The sequence below is a fragment of the Balearica regulorum genome, chromosome 12 (assembly GCF_011004875.1).
Source record: "Balearica regulorum gibbericeps isolate bBalReg1 chromosome 12, bBalReg1.pri, whole genome shotgun sequence".
NCBI classification, from domain to species: Eukaryota; Metazoa; Chordata; class Aves; order Gruiformes; family Gruidae; genus Balearica; species Balearica regulorum.
The window spans coordinates 12,290,441-12,301,545 of record NC_046195.1 but is presented as its reverse complement, the minus strand read 5'-3'; the positions used below and the strand labels follow the sequence as shown (position 1 = coordinate 12,301,545).

General features: G+C 37.4%; 1 protein-coding gene across 1 annotated transcript; it reads right to left on the bottom strand.

Moving 5' to 3' along the window:
• Positions 1 to 272: 272 nt before the first annotated feature.
• AFG2B (AAA ATPase AFG2B) lies at positions 273 to 8,867 on the bottom strand. The gene is made up of 8 exons (XM_010297691.2): positions 7,564 to 8,867; positions 6,306 to 6,491; positions 4,789 to 4,947; positions 4,123 to 4,332; positions 3,394 to 3,621; positions 2,387 to 2,521; positions 1,579 to 1,704; positions 273 to 605 (listed from the first exon to the last, which is right to left on the bottom strand). Exons 1-8 carry the CDS (start codon positions 8,638 to 8,640, stop codon positions 453 to 455), a joined length of 2,274 nt encoding a protein of 757 aa, XP_010295993.2. The 5' UTR covers positions 8,641 to 8,867; the 3' UTR covers positions 273 to 452.
• Between the last annotated feature and the right edge of the window lie 2,238 nt (positions 8,868 to 11,105).

Below are 11,105 nucleotides of genomic sequence, written 5' to 3'. Positions count from 1 at the left end.
TGCTTGTAAGAAAGTAAGCACGTAGATATGCACATATAAAACACCTTACATTTTATATAGTATGGGACTTACTCCTATTTAACATTCTGAAAGCTTTTCTATTTTTTTAAATATTCACTGTCCTTTGTAGACTTCAGAACACATTTTAAATTAAATATTCTTATTATGCCAGTGTTTGTACTGAAAACTAGGAAATCTGCAGTTACACTAAGCCATTACACAGTGCTTTATCTAAGTATCTCAAGTACTCATTTCATCAGATGGAAACCTAGCCAAAGCAAACAAGATTTTAATTCATTCTCCGTTATTGAAATCACAGAATTTTCACAAGTGAAATTTTACTGTATTTCATACACAGTATGTACAATATTAAAAAGCAGGAAAGATGTAAGCCATTGCAAAGTCTCTATAATATACTTAAAAATACCTATGCCACATCACTCCTTTTTGATTCAAGAGGCTAATTCTTGATTAGAAATTTTTTCATAAAATTCCAAGTCTTTTAGGTTTAAGGATGGTTTTACAGTCCTCAATGATTTTACAAAATGCTCGTGTTTTACAGCAGTTGGTTCCAGTCCATTCTCTTGCAATGCCAACAAAGCAGCCTTTAAAAGAAAAAGAAAAAAAAAAAGAAACAACTTTAAGTGCTTATGTTTTAAGTTGCAAAGAAGTTACTGTAGGTATTGTAAAATATTTTACATTAAACCAAATTTTGGATGAAGCACTGAAAACAGTATTGTATAATTTATGGTTATTTAACAATAGATAAATATAAAATAAGATGATTATAACTTTTTCATTCACTTTTTTGCCTGGATTAGACAATATATCCTTGAACACTTGTATTTTTTAATTCTCTTCCTAGTCTTCTCTCTTCTCAGCCTGGAGAGGAGAAGGCTCCAGGGAGACCTAGTAACAGCCTTCCAGTACATAAAGGGGGCCTGCAGGAAAGATGGTGAGGGACTGTTTATCAAGGAGTGTAGTGACAGGACAAGGGGTAATGGGTTTAAACTAAAAGAGGGTAGATTTAGATTAGATGTTAGAAAGAAATTCTTTACTGTGAGGGTGGTGAGGCACTGGAACAGGTTGCCCAGAGAGGTTGTGGATGCCCCATCCCTGGAAGCGTTCAAGGCCAGGTCGGGATGAGGCTTTAGGCAACCTGGTCTAGTGGAGGGTGTCCCTGCCCATGGCAGGGGGGCTGGAACTAGATGATCTTTGAGGTCCCTTCCAACCCAAACCATTCTATGATTCTGTGACATTACATGCAAATTTCAGCTAAAAAATGCTGCAGTTGCTTGTAGTACACAATTCATCTAGATGTGAGCTTGGATTAGAAATGGCCATGAGAAACAAGTAAATTATCACAGAAAGCCTTTATTCTTATTTGGCTTTTTTAATTTAAAGAATTAACCCTTGTTCAGTTTTTCTGTTTTACTCATTCTCTTTACATTTTCATTACAAATTGTGAAAGAAGCCATACTACAGATGGCTTGGTAACATCAATGAGTTAGCTCTCTTTTTTCATTGAAAAGTTTCATTTACAGTTTATTTCACAGATTAACCATGAATATTTCTTACCTCTTTGCACAGATTTTCAATATCAGCCCCAGAGAAGAGGTCTGTTAGGACTGCCACGTCTTCTAATGACACATCAGTAGCTAATGGAATTTTTTCTGTGCAGATTTTCAAAATGGAAAGCCTTCCCTGTAAGTTGGTGCATATTATACAAGAAAACAAAAAATCCAAACAAACCAATAATTAAACCCTCTCCGAAGCAGTACCAAATTTGAAATTAGAACTAAGGAAAATCCAGAAGAGTATCAAAACCAAAACTACATGTTTTTGGTGGAAGAGTGAATAAAATGCTATTAATGGAGATAATCTAACCGTAAAAGTATATATTACAGTCTGTTACTCACAGTTACTCATTACTTCATGAGAACACATTATTTTAGACTGAAGAGTCTATATTTGGCCTTGGGTCAACTCTTTTTTTTTTTTTTTTTGGAAGCTCAGAACAAGTAGCTACACTACCCTTGAGAACAGGGCACAAGAATGATTTGAAGCAAGGGCAGACAACTTTTTATAGTACTTCCTAAATTGCAGCTTGATTTTGTAAATAGGGAATTATTCCAGATTTTGTCTATTTTCTATATGCAACAGTATAACTACATACACCAGTTAAAATGTTACTGGTGTTTAAATTACAAATGTAATTATTGCTTTTTACACTTTTTCATTGTACCTTGAGTTTGGCGACTGATCTTCAGTGAATCATCCATCGTTAAATATATTATATGAATATGTCCCTTTGCTCTTTAAGTAAAGTATGCTGGCAATTAATATCTCTCCATTTAAAGCCACGAATGGATTTGTAATACATCACCTTCAGATCCGGAGGTGGAATATAGATCACCTTGTCTAGCCTTCCAGGACGCAATAAAGCATCATCCAACATATCTGGTCTATTTGTTGCGGCAACTACCATGTAATCTTTGTTCAAAGTTTCCTGAAACTCTAGCTGAGTAAGAGACGATATAAACAAATTAGTGCAACATTGTTAAGATAGATATTATCTAACGACTTCAGTTAGCTACTAATAAGAAAAGGGGAAGGGTAAAAAGATGATGTACCTTTACATGTAGTTATTTTCCTGTCAATATTTTATTTTTCTTGAGTTAAAAAAATACTTTGGTGCAGGCCAGATTAGGTGACAAGGAAGAAATATAGTTAGCATCTGCCTTGATGATAGATACACTTTTCTTTGGCCAGACTGTTATGCAACAAAGACCTTTTATATGCAGAAATTCAGTATCCTACAATTCTGAAACTGTTTTCTTCTATCTTCCCCCAGAGAGTATCATAATATTAAGACAGAAATTTAAATACAGAAAAGCTAAATATTAAATGTTATGAACAATTCACTGAAAAATTTAAGTAAGAAGTTGCAGCTGGGTAATAACTGATCATAACTGTACTGGTTTGGTATAAAGCTGTAGGGGAAATGCTTATAAAAAGTAAATTCAGGAAGGAACCTGTATAATAGTAAAACCAGCACAGTTAGTCTGGAAAAAAAAAAAATCACCTTAGTGTCAAGGAAGAGGATTTTTGTGACAGAAGATGAACACCAACTAGTAATGCTCATTAGTCTGTGTGGGTATTTTGTTCAAACAAACGAAGTCTCATTGAGAAACAGTGTATGTAAAAACAGTTAGCAGCCTATATAGGGTATTTTCTAAAAACCAGAAATTACGACAGAGTAGAAGAACATTTTGCATATTTTTAAGCTTGAGGATTTTAAGTTTAAAAAGTGTGAATGCCAACAACAAAAATTTTTGGAACAACTGGACAATATTTATCATTCTTCCTATACAGAAAAGGGACCATAAATACCTTTTTTTCCTCATCACTTTGTTCTTGACATTGACCCTCAAGCTGTAGTTTGCTTACTCTTCTTTCTGTAACTTTCAGCCCAATACCATCCAACTCATTGAGAAGAACAGAAAGAACCCGTTCTGAGACACCATGGCCAGTTTTGCAGTGTGACCGAGATCCCAAGATAGAATCAATCTCATCTAGAAATATTATTGCTGGAGTATTTGCTCTTGCTTGGCGAAAAATCTTTTAAAAAAATATTAAAGTAAAAAGTTAATGCAGACATTCTATCAGGTAAAGGTAAAACCACCTATTAACATACACTTTGTATTTTCCTTACTTAACTTTAAAGATACATTCATAAAGATTCATAAGAGCTGTTCATGCTTATGTTTACTACAGGCAAACTCTGCTTCTTATTTAAATTCTTAAATGAACTGAAAGCAAAAGGATAGAAATACATAAAATCATAGAATCTTAAGGTTGGAAAAAACATCTAAGATCATCAAGTCCAACTGTCAACCCAACACCATCATGTCTACTAAACACCACCATGTCCACTTTCAAAGTGTAACACTGGTATCATTCTCAGTTTATATAAATGTGAATCTGTAAGCCATTTCCATTTAATAATCAGATGAGAGCTTTAACTATCATCTTTTCAATAACTGAATTTAGGCCTAACTAATACTTCACAAAAATCAAGCAAAAATAAACTATACACCTTACACACATTAAAAACTGTACCTGAGACAAAATCTTCTCTGAATCTCCAACATAAGGTGAGAAAAGGTCAGCACCACTCACAGAGAGAAAGGAACAGTGACAACTTGTGGCCACAGCCTTCACCAGTGTGGTTTTGGCACACCCTGATGGCCCATAGAGAAGAATGCCCTTTGGATGGGACAGGCCCATCCTAGCAAATGCCTGAGGAAATTTCATAGGCCACTCAATACTCTGTCAATACATAAAAAAGGGATGAAATTCTTAGTAACAAAACTAGAGTTCATAGGCAATCAGTAAAAATGCTGAGCACATTACTTCCTCTCCTTGATACAAAAATTAATTTGAAATCAGAGAATACTAATTTGCTCTTCCTTCATATAACGCCCCCCTTCTTAAAGTTTCCTCTCCATCTCAAACAGAACAAAAGGCAATCCTTGAGAGATGATGTGCAAGAACCATCTCTGGCTACAAATTCAGGAATGGACAAGTTACCTGGCTACAAGTTAAGTGTTTTTCAGCTACTGAAAAACATGCTTATTATCCCATGACACGCTTGGTGGTGAGGTTTAAAATACAACTTACAATCAGGTAATCTGGAAAAGAATTAATTTCCATGATGCAGCATACGTAATATCTCAGAGGACACGGTTATTAGAAACTGTTTATCTGATTTGTTTTATATGTTACCTGTTTTAACTTTAATTTCACATCTTCAAGACCACCAATTTGCTCCCAAGTGACAGGTGTACACTCTGTTAGCCCAATAGCACTTCGAAAAGAGGATGGCTGAATTTTTTTAAAAGCTTCTTGGAAATCTGCCATGTTAATCACCCTTTCAGTTGAATCCTGAAGAAACCCAGATGAAGCATATTAACAATATTTTTACATAATAACATATAATGCTGCGTTAGTATCCAAAACACTTCACAAAAGACCAAATGCCACTAATAAAGAAGCAAATTCCTGCCCTAACAAGCTTAAGCACTGCAGACACAAAGATGTAACACAAAGTAGAATATATTCCCTTTAATGGCAAATTTTTACACAGGAAAAAACAATTTTAACAGAAATTAATGTTTTAGAGAAAACTACTGTTTTCCCCTAAATTATCGCTCCATTACAGAGTGATCTGCTAAATCAAATAGTACCTAGTTTCAGGGTACTACACACCAAATCCTAGAATCTCCTGAATACAAATAAAAATGTTCTAACATCCATTTTCACCACATACTGGAGAAAGTAAAGGCACTTTATCTCAAATAGGCTATAAAATATCATTATTAAACTACAGATGCAGTAAGAGAACTAAGATGTACTTTACAAAGGTGCTTGGAGTTCTCAAGGCAAATAGACCATCTACTTATTCATTATTTTCATTTGTCCATCTCTTTCTTTCTGGGATACCGGGCTCGAACTATTTTATTATTTTCAGTATTTGTAAGGTATCTGGAGGAGATGGAAGTTCTACAAACACAATGCTTTCTTTTTTGCTACCCCTGAGTGAAGACAGAGGGTTCTAGCATTCTCTGTAAATACTCTGACTCTGGAAATTTTTCAAATATGGCTTTAAATTTCTGCTCAGCTCAAACATAGATAGAAGGAACGTAGACGGAATAGACAGATAGAAGGAAACAGATAGAATGAATATTAAGTAGATAAAAGGAATATTAAGAAATAGATATTATAGATATGGAATTAGAGAATTGCTAAGAAGTTAAATTTCTGTACACTGGGCAGTTGTATACCTTGTGTCTACAACAATGTTATATCCAGCCATACAACCCAAGTGATTATAGTTATTATCATCAGCAGTTATATATTTATGTGTCAACCTAAACTTTAATTTGCAGTTATTATGAAGAAGTATAATTCTAAATCGCTGATAGCTTCAAAAGAGAGCTTTGGTGGACATGATAGTTTAGTTTGCCAAAAACAAAGACTAAAATCTCTGCTTTGTACAATCCTAAAAGGATAAGGATAAAAACTTTTGGCAAAGCTTTTCACCCAGAAAGAAGAAAACAGTCCTTTCAGGTGAGAACTGAAAGGACTATTTAAATGATGTATTTACTTTTATAACACATTTGGTGTTTTTCAGTATTTTGAGTTCTTCAACTTGTTTACTTTTCAAGCAAAGCCATGTATGAAGGGGGAAAGGGTGGTACATATTGTTAATGACATTCTGCTTGACTAATTTGCAACCATACCAAAGAGCTGTGGAACACAGCCTGCATAGCAGCTTCTCTGCAGATTGCTGTAAGGTCAGCTCCAACATACCCAGTTGTCATTTCTGCCAGTTTAACCAAATCAACGTCTGTAGAAACTGGCATACCAGATGTAAGCAACTGCAGGATGGATCTTCTTTGCGTAAGTGTTGGGGTCCCAATAATAACCTAAATAAAATATAACAAGCAAAAGATTTAAGTAGATATTTTGCTATATTCTTCTTATTTTATAGACTTAGGCAAGCAACTTTTGTTTTATACTGCTTATTGAAGATTTATACATACTTGGACTGCAACTAAAGAATTTTATGAGAAACTTATTACCAGCACTATACAAATGACAAATATTTTAAATATCCTTCATTTAGTTACTTTCCAAGTGAACAGTGTTTGTATAAACAGTTGTTCATAAGACACTGTTAGCTAGTGTCCATCAAGTCCTATTTTAAGGTAATTTCAACATAACACTGAAATAATAATTTCCTTGCATCGTAAGGACTGAATTAGATTAATCTGAAAGACAAAAGAAATAATCAGTTAGATAAACATTCACACATTATTAAAAACTTGAATAATTACCGCCATAAAATATATCTCAACAATCTATGAATCCTGGAAAATAATGAAAATTATAATCATGAGAGCATTAAAGAACTTCACTAAAATGGATGACCCAGGAGTGCATAAGCCAGCAAAATAAATACAAGCAAAAGCACTGTGTGTTGCATAACTGCATGTGTTCTTTCTTCTTTTGACCATTAGGCTAGCAGAAGTTTTCCAGAATAGACCTGGCCTCTATTACTGAAATTTTAATAGAATTTTTGACACAACAGTATCCATCTCCTCCAGCAGTGTTACTACTTCTCTGTCAAAATAAACTTTTAAGGAGATGCATAAATCTTCAATCTGGGATTTAAACAGGAAAAATCGAAGTCTGTAATGCTAAGCATCTGCAAGCAAAAGAAAACCCTTGGGAACTGGTCCATGTCTCTATGATAAAGCATAAAGACTCTCCTTGTCCATTTTTGAGTATTTGGAGCTCTCAGTTTCCTGAGTAAAATGTGCTCCCTACCTTACCCAAGTTGCAGCAAACTAAAGAAAGAAACAGGACACGTCTCAAGCCTGCAGAATCCCACTAGGAAACATGACTAGTAGACATTAAAAAAAAAATTTAACTACCCCCTGCTCCACCTAAAAAAGGAAAGAAAAAGAGAATGTATGAATAACAGGGTTTGCTTACCTCTCTGTCAAATCTGCCAGGTCTTCTCAGTGCAGGGTCTAAGGCATCAGGTCTGTTTGTTGCTGCTATAATGACCATCTTACCCTCACTACCTACAGCATCCAGTAGTGTTAGCAACTGAGCAACAATACGATCTTCAGGAGCATTGTTTGAACTTCCTCGCTTTGGGCATAAAGAGTCAACTTCATCAATAAAAAGAATGGTTGGGCCTTCATGTGACATTTCTCTGCCTTTTTCAAAGACTCTTCGCAAATTCTCTTCACTTTCTCCTGGTCTTGAACCATAGAGGGCCGGGCCACTGATGCAAAACACATATGCACCCACTTCTTTTGCCACTGCTTTTACCATAAGAGTTTTTCCTACACCTGGGGGCCCTATTAAAAGCACTCCATTAGGGACAGAAAGCCCTAGCTTCTTAAAAGTTTTTGGAAAGCGGAAAGGCAGATCAATCATTTCTTTCAAAGACTTTCCCACATCATCTAGTCCCGCAACTGAAGTTTTTGCAGTGTCTTCTGATAAATGTCTGTACCATTCAAAAGTGACCACTTCTTTAATTTTTATGCTTGTTTGGGGGGTTATCAGTCCAGCTTCATCCATCAAAGAGTCTACAGACAGTATTTCAACGTGCACCACGGGATTTTCGAGACTTAGGGCAACAGTAACAACATAATGAAGTGAAACATAAACATTTCTTAGCAATTCTCTGATTGTCTCCTGCAGCATTGCTCTGGGAGTCGACTTTTTCAGTACGGAGCTCTTAAGGACCACTTTCACAGTCACCTTTTTTAACTGGCGATACGCCAGAAGCTTCAGCTGGCCGACATTCAGTGTGAGGCCCTTCAGGTCCCTTGCAGTTACACCTGCGGTTTTGCAGGTCAGATCAACCTGCAGGTACCCGTCCGCCAAATCGTGCCTGGGCCACGCCGTGCACAAACAGCAGCCGGTAGGCAGAGAGATCTTTAGCGGGGCGCCGATTCTGGCTCCCAGGAAGGAGAGGGTGGCAGGTCCCATCCTGCACCTCTGGGTGCCTTCATCTCCCGGATCCAGGAGGAGCAGCTTTAAGGCTGCCGTCTCCATCGCGGACTTGCGCGGCGCTCCCTCCGCGAGAAAGGGCAACAGCCCTCCTCCTCTGCGCGGCCCCGTCCAGCTCTCTACTCACCCCGCCTCGCCTCGCCCTCCCGCTCCGCCAGCGCCAGGCCTGCCAGACTAACTGCGGCCGCCCGCCGCTCCCACGCCGCAGCCAGCCGGCCGGGCCCGCGTGACTCCCGCGCAACAGCCTCCCCACGCTGACAGGCAACCACAGCACCTCCCGCGCATGCGCCACAGCGGAGCACGCGCACTGGGAGGGAACGCTGCATTCCCTCGCGCGCCCGCCTCAGCCGTTCCTGAGGGCGTTCCTGTCAGAGGGGCTGTCAGACCGCTCTATCCTGAGGTGATTGCTGCCTCCTAGTGATGGGCTGCCGATCTGCGAGCTCTGTCTCGACTTCTTATACCCTCTTTCCACAGACGAAATGCATTGATCCTCATTGCCACTCGGCTTGTGCTCCATAGAGCTGGTCTTGGGCTCGCTCGCCTCCCTCGTTTCGTCTCCTCAGCGACTCCTGCTTGTCGGGTTGGCGCTTCTTAAAGATGTTCCCAAAAGTTGGGCTTCCTCTTTCCTGTGTCTCCTGTTAGTGCTTCCCTTGACTCAGGGCAGCACCTTTTTCACCAGCTGTTGGGGTTGAGTCAACTGTAGGTGCTGGTTGAGAAAAACTAGTGGGAAACCGTGCAACTGACTTGAGAATCTGCTGATCCAAGTAATTAGGAGACAGATATTTATTCAACAATTGGTAAAACTGCAATAGTATGTTGCTCTGAGAAACGCTCAGTCAGCGTTTAAGAAAAATTAATTGTATAATTTTTTTGTTCACCACTTTCTTAAATTGTTTCAGGAATTGTGCAATACTTTTATAAAAACCTTGCAGGAGATCTGTCGGCATTGTGGGATACAAGATAAAATCACAATCTATAAAATTTAGTATGTGCATGATTCTATTCTTAAAAGCAGCTTCATTGTAAGTAAAGTTACACATGTACTGAATACATACAGGCTTCATTTGAGACCACATATGTGCAAGAATTAGGATCTCAAATACATAACACTGGTCAGACATATTTATGTTCACAGAAAACGTAGAGAGGGTGGTTTATAGCGTGACGGTGAACTGTCCAGCATGTATTTTGAAGGCCTCTGGAGGGGAAGCATAAGGAAATCTTTTTGATGTGTCCTACTTAATCACATTCCTTATTGAACTGGGTTGTACACAAAATAATTTAGTAAGCCATATGAACAAAACCAGGCAGTGTTAACAGAGCAAGTTCAGCTAATTTTAAATGCTGAGTAGGAACTCAGAAGAAAGATGTAGGGCTGAGCAGTGTGAAGACCAGCAAGCCTTCTCTTTATGCCTAATTATGTGCAAAAGGGCTTATGTTCTATTTCTTTTCAATTCATGACCAAATTTTCTCCTTCAAATTTTTATTTTCTGTTCCTTTTCTTCTGAATATCTACTTAATATTTCTTTTCATAGCATGCTTTTGTACTGCACATGTATGCAAATGCTTATATGGAATATGCAGACTTATTAGGTATTTAGTGTGGGACAAACTACTGTCTGTCTAGAGAATGTACAGACAAAAGATTATAAGGAGCTTTCATTCCAAGAAAGAGAATGTATTTTCAAGCCAATGTCTTATAAACACATTCTCTTGTTTTCTTTCTTTCCCTCAAAGGTTCTTATAAACACAACTGCCTTCCAGTACATACTTAATTAAACAAAAAACATGCTCCGTTTAAAATGGCAGATTTGTGTTTCAGAGTTCCAAACTGTAAGTGGTAGACCCTCTGCTTGGTTTTAAAAAGTTGTGTTTAGGAAAGAAAAATATGGAGAAGTGCGTATTTGAAATGAGCTCTGTGGTTTATATTTATATATAGTTATTCTTTGTAACAGACTTATTGTAACATCTGGGAAATCTGACTTCTTATGAGAAGGAAAACACCTGCAAATCTAATCTTGAGTGACAAAGAATTCCAAATAATAGTTGTTAGAATTATTGATTTGAGCTTCTGTTGGCTTTAGTGATGACAATTTCAGGTCTTCTTGCTGATTTTTTTAATGACAAATGCATTTGCTTTGCAGTAATCCAGATATTTTTCCAATTAAAATTTTACTTTGATACAGATTTGCATAAATATAATTGGATAAGTAGCACAGCAACAGTCTCTTTTCCTTCCTGCCTTCTGTTTGTCATAGTTCCATGATCAGTTTAGGCAGTAAAAGAGGGCGTTCCACCCTTTATCAGCTTCATTATATAATTCCTATTCCTGTCCTTCCTTTTAATAAAAAAAGTGTCAGTATGGCAAATACGAAGAGCTTGTTTGGTGTAGTATTATTTTTTTTTTCTTGGTGAGTTAATTAACTGGCAGTAAATCTTGATGTGCCATGCAAATGCTTGTGTCAGTGCAAAGAATGGCTTGAAATGGGCATCTGGAAGAGGAAGGAGGG